This window comes from Petaurus breviceps, unplaced genomic scaffold, assembly GCF_028583685.1.
Source record: "Petaurus breviceps papuanus isolate PSGF00001 unplaced genomic scaffold, PetGlider_PUasm1.0 126, whole genome shotgun sequence".
NCBI classification, from domain to species: domain Eukaryota; kingdom Metazoa; phylum Chordata; class Mammalia; order Diprotodontia; family Petauridae; genus Petaurus; species Petaurus breviceps.
Genome location: NW_027185655.1, coordinates 25,172,903 through 25,194,703, shown reverse-complemented (window position 1 = coordinate 25,194,703; position 21,801 = coordinate 25,172,903). Strand labels below are relative to the sequence as shown.

Sequence of the window (21,801 nt, the reverse complement as noted above, 5' to 3'; positions counted from 1 at the left end):
AACAAATGTAAAAATAGTGTCACTCAGGGAATTGGAGAAGTTACCTTGAATTGGGGGGTGTCTGTGTCTTTTCTGTAAGTCAGAAAGGTGATATACTTTGGTCAGATTTCCCAAGGACCTTTCCCTCACTCCCATACCCCTTTTCCCTACTGATAAAGCCTCTGACATCCTCTGTATCTGATTTCCCAGTTTGCATGCATTCCTTCCAATGAGCCTTATTTTGGAGAAATCATAATTTTGTCATAGGAACTGAAGTCACATTGATTTCAGTTCAGTCCTTTGGAATCAAATTTCTTCTGTGTTGTCATAGGCTTATCAGCAACTTCAAAGAAAATAAGTACAGATATTGATATTTTCAGGGCACTATACATATAAAAATACACAAAATAATAAATTACTTCAGGGTTTTGCTTACAATACTCCCTGTGTGTGTCAAAGATGTGCAAACAAAAAGTTGAAAATGAGATTTTTTTGCTACTTATAGCACAGAAACATAACTAACAAACATAGCAGCCATAGTAACATGCTTATTTTGAAAGCCAGATGAAACAATGCTAACAAGTTCTAGAGAAGGAAGAGATATTAACAGTCTAAACCCCTTATTTTAAAAATAAAAACCTAAGGCTTAGATAAAGTAATGGCAAAGCCAATATTTTATTTTCCCAAGCAACTTCAAATTACTTTTTATTTACTTTGTGTAAATTTTGAGCTTATAGTCTTATATGTTGTTTACCTCCCCCCCATGCCCATGCCCTTACCCTTGCCCCCAGTAGAATGAAAGCTTCTTGAGGGCAGGAATAGTTTTGCTCTTTTTTTACTTTGTTTGTCTTTCAATCTACAGTCTATAGTACATTGACTGGTGTATTAATAACCACTTGTTGAAATGCAAGTCTTGAGGTGACTTTCCATCAGAGCTGGACTTTGAACCAAAGCCTTCTGAATACAGATCCAGTATTCTTTCCACTCTAAGACTTCACTCCCTCCCAACATCTTTGGGATTTCCAAAGTGCTAACAAAATCAGCTTGAGGAAATTCCAGGATATACATGCTCAGTGCATTTTTGTGTCTGTAGCCAAACTGAACTGAGAGGAGGAAAAGGAGCTTAAAACCTTGGACTTAGAGTGGAAAGGAACTCTGAGATCATCTGACCCAATTCTATTATTTGATAAGTGAATAAAGTGAGTCTGCAAGAAGTGAAGTGAATTACCCAAGGTCAGTTAGTTCAATGAGAAGAGCCCAAAAGTGAAGCAACAACATCGAGGTTTAAATCTCAAATATGCTACTTATTACCTATGTGATACTGGGCAAATATTTTCACCTCTGGGCCTCAGTTTCCTTATCCATATAAAAAGGGCCTGTGACTGAACAATCTCTAATGTTCCTTCCATCTAAATCTATCCTCCTGTGATCTTAAGTGGAAGAGCTGGAATTTGAACGTAAGTCCTTATACTATAAAACTATTGGAAATGTTATTCCTGTACAGTGTCCTCCTTGAGTCTTCTAGCAAGTGCTAGATAGCAAGGTCTAGTACTTAAATGTTACATTTTCTACTTTGTATTTAAGTCCAGGCTGACTTGATTCAATTCAGTTAACATTTATGAAGTTCCTACTGTGGGTGGCTGCAGTTGTATTATTGGGTAAACTGCTTTAACTACTTTATAATAGTCACAGACCCATGCTTTGCGTTTTTGGTTTTCTTCAGTTGCTGCTTACAAGGAATTAGGTACCCTTGATTCCTTCAGCCACCTTCAAGAAATAAAATAAAGCCATATGCCTCCTGCTACAAGTCCTTCATCCTTTCTGGACTTATAGAATGGGAATATTATTCCTCCCCAATTATTCTCCATTTTGAATTGGTCTATGGCTGTTCCCTGTATCAGATCTTCCATCTTTTCCCTGTGCCACTGCACAGATGGTCAGTCATGTCTGCAATGCACGTCAAGACCACTTCAGACTCTTAGGATCCCTAGCTTCCTTTTCAGCTCATCTCTAGGGGTGCCTCCCACTCAAGCCCTTTCTCTCCCTAGTGTTCAATTTTTCTTGAAATTCCTTCATTCAGACCTATTTACTCCTCTCTTTGCATCTCGTTTTTGTTTTTTTGCTTATTTAGTATGATATATACTTTTGGTCTTAATTGCTGAAGTTGGGGCAATTCTTTCAAGATCTCTTTCTTCTTTTGAGGTGTATGGTAAAATTGTACCCAGGGAGGTCAAGGGGGCACTCAGGATTTTTCCATCTAACCCTCCCACTCTTGGTATATAAAACCCACTCTGTCCCAAGGGATCTTAAGTCACTCAAGGAGTGGAGTATTCAGACCATAGGATCTGGAAGGGACCTTGGAGGCCATCTAGTCCAACCCCCTAGTTTTATATCTGAGAAAACTTTTGAAGCTTAGAAAGTAGGTGACTTGGGCAAAGTCACATGGGTAGTAAGTGTCAGAGGGGATTTGAACTAGGTCCTCTGATTCTATATTTAGGGTTTTTATCCACCATAACACACTCTTAAATTCAATTACTATGAGTCTGTTCCTATTCTTGTTATTAATGGGCCTATTGAAGGACCTGAAATGATGCATAGATGTTAATTTTGAGCTTACTTTGACTCCCTCTAAAAGAATAAAAGACTAATGAGTAACCCCTGCTCCTGTGTAATAACTCTTGTTTCATTTGAAAATTTTAAGTCTCTTGTGTAGTCAATTCTCTTGCAGTCTTACTATGAATCTCAGCATTGATTGATTGGTCCATTGAAGTTGCTATAAAGCTAATATAGGTTAATTAGGTTTGATTCCACCAGGGCCTGCTCAGCCTGGGCATCTTGCTATCTGCTCTTTCACTACTGTCTTCTCTGCACCAGAAACAGTGACTCTCCTGACCCTACACCTACAGAGGTCAGCCTTACAGAAGGAGCATTAATACACTCAGTTCTGGGACTCCATACTGGGACTGGGCTGTCCTGATTGATCAATGAATACAAATACACCTAACCAAATATATCTAGTCCACAGAGACCAGGCTTTACATCCAATCTACATAACCCCCAGGATAACAGGTTTTGGTCTGTACTTAACCACCTTATTCCCAAAGAGCTTTTCAGTCTACTGCCCCAATAGCTCCATTCACATTTCCTGTGCCAAAACCTGACCACCACTTCCTCTTCTGTTTTATTATCCATCTATTAGCATATCCCTCTTTAAGGTCAGGAATTGTCTTTCTTTTATATTTTTTATATCTAGTACTTAATACAGTGCCTGGAATATAGTACATACTTCAATTGCTTATTGATTGATGGAATCATTCAAAATAGCTGGAAATTCCCAACAATAATTATACATAAAGTGGATGAAGTTGAAAGACAGCATGGTACAATGGTTGGCCATGGTGATTTGTGGCACCCTCATTTGTGAAATGGGGATTGTGGTACTCATAATTTTGGGGAAATCAGGAAGATACAGGTTCATATTTGGCTATATGAACATGAATAATTCACTCAACCTTAAGTTTCCATATGCATAAAATGGGGATAATAATTCTGGTTTGAAGGGTTGTTGTGAGGTACGAGTGAGACAATGTAAATAAAATGCTTTGCCCAACTTTAAGGCACTATATACCTTTTGAGGATTGCTGTTGTCTTTATAATATTGTTATTACACTGTAAGGTTGTTGTGACATGAGTGCCATAAAAAAATGAGTTTTTAAAAAAAATATTATGCTAGCCTAGACTTAACACAAACCACAGATGATCAGAAAATTAGGAATGCTAAGTACGAATGAAATATCTCTTATATATCTGCAAAATTGAAATATATAGTGTTTCCAAAATCTTAATGAAGTTTTAAGCTTTAATAACTTCAGATTTATAAATCCCTAAAATTTCCAAAAAATAAAAAGAATCCCTTAAATGTTTATTTAAATTTATTTTATACTTAGTTTTATGAATTTTGTAAGATTACATATCTTAATTTAAATTTAAAAAAAGGTGACACATGCATTATGTGTATGACAGTTTCCAGATGATACTTTCTCAGAATAATGGCTAGGTTGATCACTTTGGTCCCCTGATCTATCTCCATTAGACTTCTTGCAGGGTCAAACCTGTTACTTAATGCATCCAAACCTCATTCTTTGGATAATATTAATGGGAAGATTACAAATACAATCCTTTTAGTCATTGAGCCACAGCTGAGGAAAGTTTTTACAAAGTTCAAAAATCATCCAGAAGGACATAAAGCACGAAATAGTGGTTGAATTGAATTTTAATACCCATTAATACCTTAAAGACCTTTTAAATGTTCCTGTGTTTGTAACATTTATGCCTCTGATGATTAAAGCTTAAAACTGCACTCTGTCTGTATAGATTATATATATTTTACAAGTTCATTTACTTATATTTGTTATTGTGAAAATCATAACATGCATAGGACAGCGCATGAAAAAAATTGAAGTTACTATGTGATAAAAAAAAAGTCTAGTTTACAGACAATGGAGTATCATATAGCAAAATAACCAAATGTTTCATTGTGGGATGTGATTGCTTAGAGGCTCAGGAATCTGTGAAGGTGATAAATGTTGGTTTCAGTGACTCCCATCTATAAGTGATATCTGAAGGAAGAGATCCTGCCTAGCAGTGAAATTAACAAGAGAAATGGGAAATAAGGAAGAAAGGAAAACAAGGCGCCTGTAAATGTACAAACTGGATAATCCGCTCCTAAATAATTGAGTTGGTTGTATAATTAATTCTCAATTTATTCACATTAATGTAGTACTGTAGTGGTTTGAATTATTCTAAAATCATTTAGATTTTGCTTTGGCATGTATTACATGCATACTCTATTCATAGTACGCATGCATCTTAGATGTGTTTGCTTTAGGTTAATATTAAATGTTTTCATCCCTTGAACACAAGAAGGAGATAGATTAGAAATGAGCTAGGTGGCAAAGAAGCAATCTTGGGATTAGACATTGCTGCAGATAATCTATAAACTAAACACTTCATATGTATAGTTAATTAAAAGTAGGCTGTTTGGTATTTGCAAAATTCATTACCCAATTGTCACAAATCATTCTCTGTTTCCTTAATTTATGCCCCAAATTTCTAGTTGCCTTGCCTAAAAGTTGACATTACAGTTATGCATGATTCCTTCCAAATCATTTTCTAAATTTATGCTCTGATTTACTTTGACAGCTTTTTGAGGACCAAGGACTTTTATTCTTAACACTTTCAGTTTTTGATGCTTCTCAAAACTTTTGTATTACAAAACATTCATCTTGACTTAAGCTTTGTGGAATGCTGTGGAAGGATGAAATTAACTGATTTTGGATCTCCTGTTTGCATACAATTTTACATATTTGTGTGACAGTTGAATAGTCCTTTTATCCAATGCTTGAATTATCAACACGATAAGAATTACGGAAAGATGGTTTTTAAATATTTCACAAATTCAGGTCAGTTATTCCAAGAGTGCCCTCAAATAGTCAAAATGTGGGTGACTTTTTTAACCCCTCCCGCCCCCGCCTCCCACCAACTCCTCCAAGACATGCAGTAAATATCATCATTGTTAGACTTGAGCCTAAGCAGACTGCACTCACTTCTATCACTGTAAGGCCTAGAGGGTTGGTAGGAAAATATGGAAACCTGATTTACTGACCTGGGCACAATGTTGTACAGGATATTTTCTGAACACTTTGTCCTTCACAAAAGGCACCACCATTGAGTGGTGCTGGGTTGGTGCATGTTCTTGTACGTTTCTGATAACCTCGTCCACATCGACTGTTACACACAGACCATTCAGTCCAGGTGGACCAGCCACCGTTCACTAAAATGAGGGTGAAAATAAACACTGCATTATACACACATCTAAAAACCCTACACCCATATCTGACACAGTCTAGTTAGAAATTTTAAAATTGGACAAATCCAGAGTGATCATCTAATCTAACACCACTAAGAGAAATGATTATTTCTCTCTTGTATTAATAACTAATTATTGAATCAGGACCAAGGTTTTTCCCTTTTCTACGTCCTCATCTAGAAATCAACCAGTGTGGGTAATCTTTTTCAAAGACAGTAAAAGGAATTTTAAATTTGGGCTAATGGGAAGATCCCTGCTTATTGTATTTACAGGACAGGTCTTGGAGAATGTGAATTCTCCCTTTTGTCAGAAGGTGATATGGAAATTGATAAGTTTCTTTGACCAAGACTTGGGTGATCCAAGACACATACCTCTGACTAAGACCTTCCTTGGAATATAGCCCAATCTCTCATCATAATAGTCATTCTGTTATTAATTGTTAATTGAGCAGGGTTTATTACTAGCCTCAGGAACACCTACTCTTCCAAGTCTACCACCATGAAAGGTCTTTGGAATTTGAGAGTGACACTGACCTCTTTTTATTAATAAACACGCTAACCTTATTATGAAATGATCAAATTACCCAGAAACTATATCTCTTGAACTTTCTAAATGCCATACCACAATTTATGGGAGTGGGGGGAGGGAGGAACAAGCATTTATTTATTTTTATCAAAATTTTTTTTTTTTTGCTTTTTGGAGGGCAATTGGGGTTGAGACTTGCTCAAAGTCACATGGCTAGTAAGTGTGTCAAGTGTTTGAGGTCGGATTTGAACTCAGGTCCCCCTGACTCCAGGCCCAGTGCTCTATTCACTGTACCACCTAGCTGCCCCAAGGAATAAGTATTTATTTAGCACCTGCTTCATGGCCAGCACTGTACTAGATGCTTTACAAATTTTGTTGTTGTCTTTCAGTTGTTTCAGTCATGTCCGACTCTCTGTGATCCTATTTGGAGATTTCTTGGCAAAGGTACTGTAGTGGTTCTCAATTTCCTCCTCCAGCTCATTTTATAGATGAGAAACTGAGGCAAACAGGGTTAAGTGACTTGCTCATGATCACACAGCTGTAAGTATCCAAGACTGGATTTGAACTCAGGATGATTAGTCTTCCTGGTTGCAAGTCAATGTTCTATACACTGTGTCACCCAGGCTGCCCCACTTTACAAATGTCATTTCATTTGATCTTAATAACAACCCTACTATCTAGCCCTGTTTTCCAGTTGAGGAAACTGAGACAGACAGAAGTTAAGTTCCATGCCTAGGGTCACACAGCTAGTAGGTATCTGAGGCCAGATTTATACATAAGTCTTACAGACTCCAGGCCCAGTAATCTGTACACCATGACACTGATGGGGATGGGATTTGAATCCTTAAAAGCAAAAGACCATAACTTTAAAATCTGGGCGCTAAAAAGGAAAAGCCCTGGACTTTTCCACATGGCCCAGTTCCCCAGCATTTGCCTGGGGTAGTTGCCCTTCCCAGTTAATTAACTGCCTTTCATTGTCTTCACATGGCCTCACCCAAATCATCACTCCTTCCATCTCACCTCCATTAAAGGGCTCAGATTCCTTAGGAGTCTAGCTAATATGGTGGAATTATAGAATCACACCCACCCTGACTAGTGTTCTAAGAAAACCAAAGAAGGCTTGGGTTGAATTCATTCTAGGTAGGACCTGCGATTCGCTATTTCAGGGTCCCAGCAGCCCTAAACCTCAATAGTATCACCCCAGTGCCTCATAAGGAAGCTTAGAGCCATTCAAGTTAAGTGACTTTTCCAAGGTGATATCTATTAAGTGTCAGGATTAAGACAAGAATGTAATTGCTGTAGCTCCTAGTTGATTGTTCTATTCCATTATAATATGATGATTTAGAGTCCTTGAGATGTACTTAAAATGTTGTCATGGAAACAATTCCTCTACATGATTATGCAAAGACTATGAAGTCAATATGAAAAAAAATCTATCATATTTCAATGACAGACCATTAATTATCTTTCAAACTGTGCACACATTCAAATATATTAATGATTTTGATTCAGTTCAGTTATACAAGTTAATTTAGTCAAAATAACGGGTTCGACTTATTTTTCCACCATGGTGACTAGCTGGTTGAATGAATTAATGGCCAATTAAGTCAAAATGGGAAGCCTATTATAACTGAAGGCATGTAAGCTAAGTATAGCATGTGGATTAACTAGTAATTTATCTGCATTCTGATAAATGCACATACTTATAGTGTACTCTTCATTTCTAAAGAATTCTTCCTAGAACTTTTTTGAAATATTTCACTACTTATATAAGAGGGTTCTCAAAATCTTACTTGTACCTTCTAGATTTATTAGTCATTAATGAGAGCGGTCCCTAGTAGTTAATGTAAGGCAGATGTCCCATATTTGTCATTTCATGAATCTCAAATGTACCAGAAATTCATTTAACAAACTTATAGCAAGAAATATTTTTATATGCTTGTTCTTAGAATATTTTATCATGGTTCCTTCCTGTTCTTTTTAATCTCTGACAACCTGAGTAAAGAGAGAGTATAGGGCAGGGCATATTGATAGCTCATAGGGAAAGCTGTCAGTTTGTTTTCCCCAAGGCTACTTAACCAAGTCCTGGAATATTCAAATGTTACCTTCACCCACTAGCCTCAGGTCAGATTTCCTGTTTAAGAATCTCAGCAAGTTGGCATTTAAATTGCTTTAAATCTGAATTGTAATTCACAATTTAAAACCATTCAGTCACTTGTGTTCACAACATTTTTGAACAGAGTATATAATATATGCTAGATGTTTGAGTACTGTATAAATACTATACTACTGAAGAGAGAAACTTGATTCTACATTAAATTGATGAAATGCATCTAGGTCCAACGATCATATTTTATTTATGCTTTATAGACATTGTGACCATGACTTCTTTCTTCTTTGCTTTCTACTTTCTGCTAAGGAACTCATTGAATTGGTTTACAGCAGACACAGAGCAAGAAATATCCCCATTGTGATACAAGAAGGGTAATTAATTACAATAAGACATCACCCGTAGACTAGCAAATTAATGTTTAGAGTCATCACAGAATTTTAAAATTCTTTTCATAGTCTGTCTCATCACTAAGGGACAACTAGGCAGTGTAGTGGATAGAGTGCTGAATCTGAGGATAGGAAGACACATCATTGTGAGTTCAAGTCCGGCCTCAGACACTTACTGGGCAAGTCACTTAACCCTGTTTGCCTCAGTTTCCCCATCTGTAAAATGAGCTGGAAGAGGAAATGGTGAACACCTTCAGTATCTTTGCCAAGAAAATCCCAAATGGGGTCTTGAAGAATTGAACACAACTCAACAACAACGTATCACTAAAATGATAGTTTGGAAAAAAACAAAACAAAAAAACTTTTTATGCCGAATCCTTTTAGCTTCAGTCCTTGTGGAACTTTCTGTTGCAAAGAGACTAAATCAACTGAATAGTCATGAACTTACAATATGGTAGCAATCAAACTATAATCACATTATTATCTTGATTCAAGATCATGGCTATCAGTCCCCTAAAGGAAGATGGACATCTAGAGAGACACATTTCTTTCTTTGAAGTCTGTCTTTGATGCTTCCTCCATGGCAAGATCCTGGGATCTTATGCCAGCAGAGCACCTAGTCTAGCAGATCCTACCAAATTGGAAAGGTGTGGGTCAGTCTGGTGGTGGATCAGAACCTCTTCTCTGAGGACCAACCCAGACAAGTTGAGAGAAAAAAAGATCATTAAAAGGATGAATAAATTTTCAGTCTCAGTGCCTCATTAACTAAGATGCAGAAGGGCTGAAATTTGCATTGATGGAAACCCACATCCATGAAATCAGATTCCTGAAGACATGAAGTATGAACTCTTTCAACAAGGGCTGCAATCCATATGTCAAAAACAGTAATGTAAAGGCCTTTCTAGTGGCATTCTAAACTCTAGCTATTTCTGTGTTCCTCAATGAATTCAAAGTACCTTGACAGTTTCTCATGCATCCTCTGAATCACTCTATCAACCAATCACTAAGCATTTGAATATCTGCTATGTACAAAGCATTGTTGGGGATACAAAGAAATATAATATATGGTCCCAGTCCTCTGAGAAATGTGTAAATTCTCTGAGGAGGCCAAATTAGCATACATTAGGATGCTTTAGGTTTCTTTGAACCTTTGAGAATGGTTCAGGTCCACAGAAAATCCATGAGGTATCTTTAAACACCTTGGTTTCTATCCTTAGGGCTGTTGTAATATAATCTGGTGTGTCCAATGGCCAGGCTTTGAGACCAGGCATATGGTTGGATTGTAGTCAACTGAGCATATGCTATTTGATAGTATATTGGGATTTCCCAATTCAACTACATTACCTGAGAAGCATTCCAAGTATAACTTGTCAGGGGGAGAATATGAAGGTAGAGGGCTCTTAGGGAGTTGATCAGGGGCTGTATGGAGGTATTTCATTAGAGTGATGATGCAGACAAGAATCTTTGACTTAACCCAAACTGGACTGGGATTCCCCCAACTTTGGTAAGACAAAAAAGCTCACCATAAACTATAACAGTTGCTGTAGTGCTTTTCCTCTTGGCGACAATGTTTTTGGCAACACATGTGTAATTTGCAGTATCTGAGAGGCGAGCCTGCTTTATAATCAGGTTGTGGTCAATGGTAATATAAAAGTTCCGATCTTCAACAGGATCAATTATCTCTTCATTTTTCAACCACTCCACCTGTGGTACATAAAAATATTAAATAAGTCCTCACTTTTGAAACCTTGAACATTTTTTCTCTTTCTGTTACTTCATGATGAGCAATAAAATGTCTCTTTACCACAATATGCAAATTGGGGGAAAATAACTTAGTGAGGTCATACCAAGTATCATTCACCTGCCAAACATGCTGATTCTGTCTGTACCATATTGCACTCAAATGTCAATGAACCAATTGGGAAATACAGTGTTCAAATTGTTTTCATTTTCCTCCACAGGTAGTGATGGGATAACACGTATTGCCAGTTTCAGAACCCAATCAAAAATAATAGGTTAAGCATTTAAAAGAACTCAAACCATTTGGCATTTGATTTGTTTACTCCTGGCAACTTACTTGCTTTATTTCAGAAAAGAAAATAGGGATACAAAAGAAAACAAAGAGCTCAAAATCATCTCAGATTCCATGTAGATTTAATAGAACAAAATGTGGATGATTTAAGTTTGTCAAGTTGAAACATATGGATTAAATTACCTTGAAAATGATTTTATTTGGAAGAATGTGCTTAAGGAATCATTTAAGAAAAAAATTTTGAAAAATCAACCTACCTAACCCTACCACCATATTGCTCAGCTCATCTGTCATTCATACTCAAAAGTTAGATTTTTTTTTAAAGAGAAAACCATTTTAATCTTGAACCCTATAGAGTATCAGAGGAAACTATGTCAGTTTATTAAAAAAATTTCTTACTGTGTTATCCTTTACCAAGCAGAATCACTTTCTAGTCATTGAAGTGGCATCTTTTCCCCTCTTATTTAGTCAGGGAAATCAGGCACCTTAACATTTTCTGATTTGTTTTAAGGGTTCAAAGATGGTAGGGAAACCTTTCAGTGATAGGAGATCAATACTGGTGCCATTTCCTAGATGGTCAGAAGCAGTTCAGACTCCAGAGGAGGTCTGAAAATTCTTCAGCAAATCTGTCAGTAAGTTTGATGTAGCACATCTTGAGCATCTAACTTAACTAGGGACTCTATGATGACATTCCTCAGACACAGATTTGATAAATAACTTGTAAAATAGGAACAAACAGGCACTTGAGGCAAAAATTTGGGTAGAAGCAGGTCTATGCCTTGATTGACGTTTCAAATGCATACTTATTCCTTAATTCTTAATATGTTCTTTAATTAAAGGTGATATTAGTGCTGACTACCTCAAGCAATGTCTAATCCTAGAAATCATTTGTTAATTAGTCTTCAAACACAGACTGACTCATTCAGTCAGATTTCAGAGTTAAGCATAAGATGTAGAAAATAACCAGATAATCACTATTTCAGTACCTATCTTTTCTAGTCACCTTTCCTCTGGAAAGAGGAGAAGGTGAGTTTAAGTTTATTTTCTACAAAACTGAAAATCCACTCAGATAATTGAGAGTTGGCTTTTATTTATGCCTACCTGGCACTGTTTAACTTTCTTAACAAAGGTGGTATGTATTATGCAAAATGTATGCAAAGTATGCATTTTTAATGACTTTAAAAATAATAATAAAAATGTATGCAAAGCCAGTGTGTATTAATAACAAAGACAAAAAAATGATATACTGTAGCATGCCCTGGTTTCAAGGCACCATAACACATGATCCACAGGCCATCTCATGAGAAATGTATTCATTTAAACTTTTTATTTAATGGAAGGAAGCCCAAGATGCACAAGGGATAGGATTGCTGATATTAGGGTGGGGGGAAGAGGAGGGAAAAACACAATTGTTGGTAGAAAGGAACTTTCTTCTTGAACAGAATTATAAATTTTCATTGAGGATTTTTTTTAAAACTCAGAATTAACACTTAAAAAACCAAGGTGTGTGCAAGGTCTAGAATCTTACAAGAGCTCACAGATTGATAATAACAAAATTATATTCTTGTGGTATATTTTTTCCACTAGCAGAATTCTATTGCAAAGAGAAAGAATGTCTCCCTGTCATACTAAACAATATCAGTAATGCTATCTGCAGAAAGTAAGTTTTAATTTATGACAAAAAGGTAGCTGAACAATTGCAAACACAGACAGAACAAGATGAGAATATTAAACTATAATAGCTGGAAGAAGATTGATGCTAATCTGACTTGAATCACATATTTGAATTTTTCCAGAAAGAAGAAAATGGATTAAATCTTTCAAATATCTTTGGATCCCTTCTGGAATGCATTTCCAGCATGTCACAACTTCTTATGCTTAAAAAAAATCCTCTTCAAATTTTCATTGGCTAGCATCAAGGTTAGGCAGAAGGTATGACATCATAATGTTAATCAAGTTTCCTAATCTTTAAATATATTGAGTGCAATTCTTTCACATCTAAAATAAGATCATTTCCCCCCTTGCTCCCTGGTAACAAAGGAGGTACCCTGGGGGCCATTAGAAGTATTAGGTATTTCACCAACTCTCCTGGGGCAGTCATTAGACAGCTGTTGTAGCTGGGGTTAATCAATGAGCTCCATAGAACATTTCAGATTATATCTCTGGGGAGAAGGAAATTTTGTAGGTAAAAGGACTTATGGTGATGTCTTGGGAATTATGTTGTACATTTTAGAATTATGCTCAGTTTTGCAGGATAAATTATTCTTGGTTGGAGATTGTTATATTCCAAGCTTTCCTTTCTTTTCTTCTGTCTACTTATTATCTTGTGCTAATCTGATTATGATCCCTTGCTATAGAATCTCTTTTATAAGGTTGACTGAAAGATTTTTTCTTCTTTTCACATGAAATTCTGAAGTTTGATGATAACATTTCGGAGTGTGTTAATTTTTTTTTTAAGTTGTGATGTATGCATTCTATTTTCACCTAGCTCTCTCATTCTGGTAGGTCCAAAATGTTTTATTTTCTGATTCCTTCACAAATGATATTTGAGGGTTTTTTATTATAGTTTTTAAGGAATCAATTATTCTTAAATTTTTTTCTCTGTGAATTTTTTTAATGAGTGTGCTTTGACTTTTCTCTATCATTTGTTACTGTATCACTGAGTTAGAGAGTTCTGTGCTGCATTCTCTGTTTCACTTTTTACTCTTAAGTAATGTTTTTTTGGCATGTAGACTAAGCTCTTTTCTCTTCAATGTTTTTCCACAAAGCTTTAATTTCATTTTCTTTTTTTTAGATTAATTTCATTTTCTAACTCTTTTTTAAACTTTTTTGTCATTTAGTTAGTTGACCTTGTAGTTCTTATGGGGAATCCATTTTTTTTAATGGATTCTACTGGCAATGATTGCAGTGTTTTCTTCTTTGGGATTTCATTACAGGGCTATTTCAGCCCATAACTTTTTGGTATCATATTATGAGTTTTCTTCCATGTTAATTTCTCTAGTCTTTCCACACAAGCTTCACTTATGGATCTAGGGTGGATGTAGAGAGTTTCAAGTAGCCACAGTGATCATGGCCCTGGATGAAGCAACTGAACCTACAATCCTAGGTTCTGCACAGTACCCTCATCTCCATTGTTGAGTAGGGTGCTCTCCCTTGGCACAGTCCTGATTTAAGATGGTAAACCATGTGTAGGCCCCTGTCCTGTTCTGCAGCCTTATATGAAGTTGTCCAACCTGTGTCCTACTCCCTCCCCTAGCTCTATATAGAAACTCAAAGGTAGGTAAATCCTCTTCTTGACCCCTTCCAAAGTCCTGGGAGGGGCAGATGAGAAGCATTTTCAGATCTCTGGCCCTGTTCTTAGATTGGGATGCTTATTGTCTGAGTCAAGGGGTCAAAGGATCTAGAAATTGAGGTCTAATGAGACATGAAGCCAAGCCAAGCTCCATCTTCTTCCTTCAGTCCTATAGGGAGATATTGAAGCTGGGATATGGTTTTACTACCTGAGTCCTTTCTGTTCCCTTCTATCACTTCTGGAGGAGTTAGGGATTAATGATTACTGAATGGGTATCTTAAATTAGGGATTTTGGTTCCTGGTGACTGCCACCTTCTACAGTTATGGATGGGGTGGAATGATGAAATCCCTTCATATTGGGTTAGATAGGGAGCTTATGGCAGGCTTCCTGTGAATTTATTTATTTTTTTTTGTTGGAAATAGATAACTGATGTTTTTCAACTTGTTAACAACCACAATTAGCCATAGAAATGAATCTTTCATCACAGGAAAAGTCAAAGTGACTATAATCAATAGGTTAGGGACATAAAGTTTGCATAGTTGGAATGCAAAACATTACACAGAGAAGTACACAAAGATGCTACTTTGTTAGAAAATAAATATAAACGCAATCTAATAGGAACTTGGCTGGTGGTGTCCATTTTGACTTCTGAATTTCAAAGTGATCTCAAACTGTGAAATTTAGATTGCCTTGGTTCCTGGAAGAACATAAGATCTAGCTTGTAGCAAAGAAGGTAAATGAAAAAACCCAGGGGAATTTATTGGATATCAATAGCAACACTACTATGAAATGAATGAAAATGAATCAGGAATATACAATTTAAATTTCTCTTAGAACACACATAGGGTGAAAAGTAACAAGAAAAGTGTATTGGCAAAGTATAGCTTGGGTACTGCCAAATCGGAAGTATGTTTTCTAAAATGGCTACAAATATTTGACAAACACAAATTGCAGCTGGGCTCATTTAGATACTTACTACAATTCTCATTATCTCATAGAGTGGGTATGGATAACAGCTGGGGACAATGTGGAGGTGCTGCCTGCCTACAGAATTTTGATGATTTGCTAACACTGGTAAAAATGAATGACTTTCCCTTAGAAATATCTCTAACTGTGTTCTCCCTGTCTCATTTCCTGATCTTTTCTGTCTATTTAGGTCAAGTAAGACCACATGCATTATGCCAGATAAGCATCCTTTGTAACAAAAGAAGAAAGGGGGAAAGCAAAACAGCAAAAGTAACTAACACATCAACCAAGTCTGACAGTATATGTAATGTTCCAATTTCCCCTTTCTTTTTGGGGGTCTCTACAGGTCATTATAATCAGACACAAAAATTCAGTTTTATTTTTTATAATGATTTTTCCATTTACATTTTTGGATGTAGATAGTGTATATTGTTTTCCTGGTTCTGTGTATATTGTTTTTGTGTATATTGTTTTCCTGGTTCTGATTATTTGACTTTATCATCAGTTCATTTAAGTCTTTCTGTGCTTCTGTGTGTCCTTTAGATCTATCACTTCTTACAGTAAAGTAATATGACATAAAATCCATGTAAACAGATTGTTTATCCATTCTCTAATCAATACACATCTTCAAGAATGAAGGACAACAACCACACATCTACTTTGTTTCCAATAAACTAAATTTCTAAAAAAAAATATGATGTGGGTGGCTAGGTGGTGCAGTGAATAGAGTACTGGCCCTGGAGTCAGAAGGACCTGAGTTCAAATCTGGCCTCAGACACTTAATACTAGCTGTGTGACCTTGGGCAAGTCACAACCCCAATTGCCCTGCCTTCTCCCCTCCAAAAATATAAGATGATGTATGATTTAGTAGAAATATGGAATAGAAAGGACTCAGGGGGTCTTGGTGCTGTGTGATCTTATAGCTTTGCTCTGTAGTGTATTTTTTTCCCAATACTAAACTATTAGCTGCAAATGAAGTTATCAGAGAAAAAGAAGGGATGGAGATGGCCAGAAAGCCATTAAGAGTTCAATCAAGAGTTTAATCACTATCCTTTTGGGAAAACTCTCAAATTTAAATTTAAGCCCAATATATATGATTTTATCTATGTTTAAAAATCCTCAACAAAGATGGAGAAAAGATAATAGCCATTTATATAAATGTCGTTGTAATTAAGGGTTGGACACAACAGGTTAAACTTGTTTTTTGCTTTTTTTTTTTTGGAGGGCAATTGGGCTTAAGTGACTTGCTCAAAGTCACACGGCTAGTGTGTCAAGTGTCTGAGGCCGGATTTGAATTCAGGTCCTTCTGACTCCAGGGCTGGTGGTCTTGTAGATTTTGCAAGGAAACCATAGAAATTATTTGACATGTCAACAGGCAAAAAAGAGTTAATGTATAATACCTAGGATGAAATAATAATAAGCAGAATAATACGCCAGAATCTCATTATTCTTCATAAACTAACAGAGAACAAATCCCCACACTACAAGTATGAACCCTGAGGTATCCTTTAGACTCCATTCATTAAACTGTGCTAGAATCAGAACACTATTAGAGATATAGTAGAGGTCTGGTGCATGCATAGAGTATACCTGATGGTGTGTCTCCACATGGATGAAGAAGGGCATCTTGCTTCTGGGAGTATCTTGATGACATTTATGTGAAGTGACTTGGAGAGGCTTGTGTATGTCTAGATAAGTATTTAGCTGGTTCTGTTCTGCTAGCCGTATTATGAATGTGAGTCTGGCTGCAGGGGTATTCAGAAGACCTTGGTGGGCTCTTCCATGTCTCTCTCTTGCCTCAATCATTTTGACTTTTCTGTTTGTAGTTGAACCTCACTCACAGTTCCTGATAAGAGAGCCAAGTTATGATCTCCTTGCTTAAGGATTTCTTCCCTATGAAACCATGTGGGCATAATGAAATGGAACTCTTTGATGTCTGAATTTATTTTTCTGTTTTAGGTGAAGGGAATGGGGCCTCCATCATTATGAATGCAGCATAGAAGCTCTGATGAGCAAGACTCAACCTTTGGGATTGACCTTCTAGCTCCAAGCTAGAGGCAGCTAAGAGGTGAATTAATGTGGGAGAACCTAGAAGTGAACTTGGGGAGATCAGTGTTATCTAGATAGAAACTTCTCCCAGAAACTGAAGTGCTATAAGGAAAAATATCACTCCAAGGAATTGGGGAAAATATCTGTACATCTGTTCCTGCTTTATCTTCAAAGTAAATATCCCTTTGTAAAAGCTAATTGGTGCTAATTGGTTAAATGGTATTTGGATGCTGATCATTTCTCCTAACACTAGGGAGAACTACCTGTGGAGGCTTAATCTGATGGGATTAGAGAAAAGATAACCTAACCCTTCATAGTTACCTCTTGGAAATTTGATGACCAGATGTACTAACCTGCCATGAGAAGGGGCAACTAGAGTATTCAGACTACAGGCCTACCATTGTCTGCATATAACATTGCCTCACAAATTTCAAGAATAACTTTTTTGAGAGATATGACCATACCAAACATCCATATCCTCCAAAATCCATGGAATGGAAAACTCTCAGAATGTAGAGATGTGGTGGAAAGAAATCAAAACTCTATATGAACAGAAGAAAAATATCTACCATTCCCATGTCCTGTCTTAGCTTAGCCTGATATTTCAGCATTAGGGGCAGTTCCCTGGCCAGGAGTCAGCAAGATTTGAATTTATATCTGATTTAAGAAATTGTATAACCCTGGACAAGCCACTTAAACCTCTATTTGCCTCAGTTTCCTCAACTGAAAAATATGGATAATAACAGTACTCCCTTCACAGGGTTGTTGTGAGAATCTACTGAGATAATGCCTGTAAAGTATTTAACACAGTGCCTAGCACATAGTGGGTGTTTAATAAATGCTTATTCTCTCTCTCCCTCCTCCCTCCTCATCTGCTCCTGGAATTGTCCTGAGAAGCTTTGAGTGAGTCTTTAGATGATAAGTTTGTTTTGTCCATAGATCACCACATGTTAAACAAGCTGTAAATCCAATTTACTGATAGATCAATGTGAAGAAAAGAAAAAATAAGTGCATTTAAATTCTTTAGCAGAACCATGACTGAGGCTGCTCTGGCAATAAAAGTAGGTTATTAGTTCCTAATGCCATTTAGTTTTCTGTTTTTTCTCTCGTTGGGAGCAATGGAGAAAAGCTGATGACCACACATGATATAATTTTTCTGTCTTTGGTCTCTTTTGTTACTAAAGCTAACTCTCATCACATCAGAGTATCAGTCCTATCACTGTCTCAGGCAAGCAACTTACAATCCAAATGCTAATAATGTAGAACAGGGCACCTTGCAGTTGTCTTTTTCCCTATTCTATTCCCTTGCGAAAGACAGATGTGTTGTATCTAATTATTCACTGATTGGTATCGGGAGATACATTAACATAATTGGCACATTTGTTCTAATTAACAGAGGGAAACTGCCACATGCCACCCAACATGAAAAGTGAATCCAGGAAAAATCTGCAGGAAAAGTCAAAACTGGTCTCCATCTATTCAGAATACTTTGAATGGAGCACAGCAATGGTGGGGCAAAAAAGTGTCCCAAAGGTCATGGCTGTAAAAGGGTAGAATAATTAGATGAGGCTTTATTAATCAAACAAATAAGTATACAAATGTGGAAAACTGGTGTGAGCTAATTATCAAATGCACAGGCAGCCAAGCCAAGCTACTAGGAGTATTAACTAGAAGATCTACAGCCATAGAATTTATAGGGATTAGCTAGCCTGAATCATTTGATGTCTTTTAACAATGCATACTGGACAGATCTAAAAGATACTCATGGCTAATATATTTCATTGAGTCATGTGCTCACCCGACAGCCTCTCAGTATATGGTGCCTGGACTCTATCTCAATCAACCTTCAGCATTCTAGCACCATTTTTGTCATCTTGTTTCTGATCAACTGGCAACGTGTATTTTGAGGGGTTTAATGGTTTTTCATTGCCTACATATTTCTTTTTTTAGAGAATGAAAATGAGCACACCCCATTCAGAATGATTTAAAAGCAAATACAGACTTTTTAAAGGATAAAAAGCAAAAATACACTTGTCAAAATGCGTCACATTCAATGAGAAAGATCATGACCCAGGGAGAAGAGGGACTTCCTGACCATGTTCTGGGGTCCTGCTGTGCTAAGTTCTCTCCTACCTCTTCCAGAAATAGGCAGAACTATTCTGATGTGAATAACATTATTAGATTTTTCATATATAAAAACACTCTCACTTCAACCACTACCCATTGAATCCTGGGATTCTTTCATGACAAGTGACATTAAATGTATTTTTAAGTTTTAAAAAATAATGGTCTCTAAACAGCTTGAAATTATATCTCCAGGAGATTGTAAAAAAAAAAAGTTGGGAATGAGACGGCAAGTGAAAACTTCAATGACATTTTGCTCGATTGTTGTTAGTTTTGTCTGAGCTGCCAAAAGAACGGATTTGTTTTCCTGCTGAGGCAACACTCCCTTAATTGCACATATGTCCAAGTTCATTGCTTTGGAGAACTAAATCCCTATACACTGTGGGAACTAAGTTGTCCTGAAACCCCACAACTTCAACTGCAAAGCATTAAGTTATTCAATTAGGATATAAACATTCATTTTAAAATATCATTTAACCTCAACAACCTTTTTTTAAAATGCCTAATATCTGTAAAGTACTGGGAATATGTATAGTCTTGTTGTTTATAGCTGTGATTTCATAGGTAGAGGAAACTTCCCTTTATCAATTCAGATCAGCACCTTGGAGAGATCCAATGTCATGTCTAAGGTCACATAGCCGCTATGTGTCAGGGCCTGAAAGTGCACCAATTTCTTCATGATTTTAAGACCAATTTCCTCTATCTCCTATACCCTGCTGCCTCTTAATCAAAAAGCATTTATTAATTGCCTGCTGTGTACCAGGCAGTGTTGGGTGCTGGAGACATAAAGACAAAAAAAAGGAACAGTTCCTGCCCCCAAGGAGTTAATAGTTTCTTGGGACACACACTGAGCAAATTTATATAAAACACATAGAAAACTAGCCAAAACATGCATTTATTTAAATTTTTTTTTCTTTTTTGGAGGGTGGAGCTCAGGGCAATTGGGGTTAAGTGACTTGCCCAAGGTCACACGGCTAGTAAGTGTTAAGTGTCTGAGGACAGATTTGAACTCAGGTCCTCTTGACTCCAGGGCTGGTATTCAATTCACTGTCCCACCTCGCCACCCCAAAATATGCATTTATTAAGCACCTTGTATATGCCAATAATTTTTCTAGCGTCTGAGGATATAGGAAAAAAAAGAAATAGCTTTTTCCCACTTGGAGCTCTCACTGTGTTGGAGGATAAAAACTGTACTAAAACTTTTGAGAAGCAGTATATATATAAATTTAATATACATTGATCAAGGGGTCATTAGTGGTTGGGGAGGAGGTTTCAGGTACTTAGGAAACTAGGACTTCTAAGAGGCCAAGTGAAGTGCATGACAAGAATAAAAGAGTCAGATTCATAGGAGGAGGATCTAGATTGGAGAAAATATCCAGGAGTTAAAAGTAGTCAAGAGTACCAAATACTACAGAGGAGTCAAGAAGGATTAGTATTGAGGAAAGGCCATTAGATTCAGCAATAAGATCTCTGGAAATGTTGGACAGAGCATTTTCAGTTGGGCAATGAATTTGAAAACTAGACTGCAGAAAGTTTAGAACAGACCGAGGGGAGAAAAAGTAAGTGCACTAGGGGAGAGAAGAGTTTTTCCAAGAACTTGAGAGAACAGGAGGAGAAACAGAAGAAGATAGCTAATGTGGATGGAAGGTTCAAGTGAGTATTTTTAAGAATGGAGGAGACATGGCATATGTGTAGGCTACAAGGAAGGAAGCATAGATAAATAGAGATTGAAGATCAGAATGAAAGTGAAAATCAGAAAGATAGTGGGGGCAGTCTGCGGGTGAAAAGAGGAGAGGATGGAATCAAGGCACATATAGGAAAATTGGTTTCAGTGAGAATGACCACTTCTTCATCAGAGAGGAGGAGTAGATAAGGAAGGTTAATATCTGGGGGATATGAGGTGAGAAGATGGGAAGTGGGATGAGTTTGCAGTAGGTGACTCAATTTTCACAGTAAAGCATGAGGCAAGGTTCTTGCAGAGAGGTGGGGTTAAAGGCCATGGAAGGTATGAAGATAGAAGAGAATATCAATAGTCACTGTTGTGCTATGGGGGGAAAAATCAATCAGAGAGATGTATAATGGCTGTGCCAGGCCTGGAGTAAGGAAGACTCATTTTCTTGAGCTCAATTCTGGTCTCAGACACTTCCTAGCAATGTGACCCTGGGCAGTCACTTAACCCTGCCAGTATCTTTGCCAAGAAAACCCCAAATAGGGTCAATGTAGAGTCAGTTTTTCATGACTGAAAAATGACTAAACAACAAAGTAATTGTTGCCCTGCTATAGTGAGGGCACAATTGAGATTAGATCCCATAAATATGTATTGGATCTTGTCAGCATAGTTTCATGACCCCCTTCAGTTCTGTACAGCAGCATATGAGAAGGAACAAAGGAGGAAGATTGTGGGAACAATCCAGGATTTGTATGAGCTGCTAAGTCAACAAGGCATTTAAAAGTAGAAGATCATT

At 36.9% G+C, this 21,801-nt stretch overlaps 1 protein-coding gene across 1 annotated transcript in view; it reads right to left on the bottom strand.

Moving 5' to 3' along the window:
• The window catches only part of UNC5C (unc-5 netrin receptor C), a 423,173-nt gene that overhangs the window by 88,637 nt on the left and 312,735 nt on the right, over nucleotides 1-21,801 (bottom strand). Inside the window, exons 5-6 of the mRNA XM_069094396.1 lie at nucleotides 10,396-10,576; nucleotides 5,645-5,812 (exon numbers count right to left, since the gene is read on the bottom strand). Of these exons, the coding sequence (XP_068950497.1) occupies nucleotides 5,645-5,812; nucleotides 10,396-10,576 (349 nt within the window). The remainder of the gene's footprint in view (nucleotides 1-5,644; nucleotides 5,813-10,395; nucleotides 10,577-21,801) is intronic.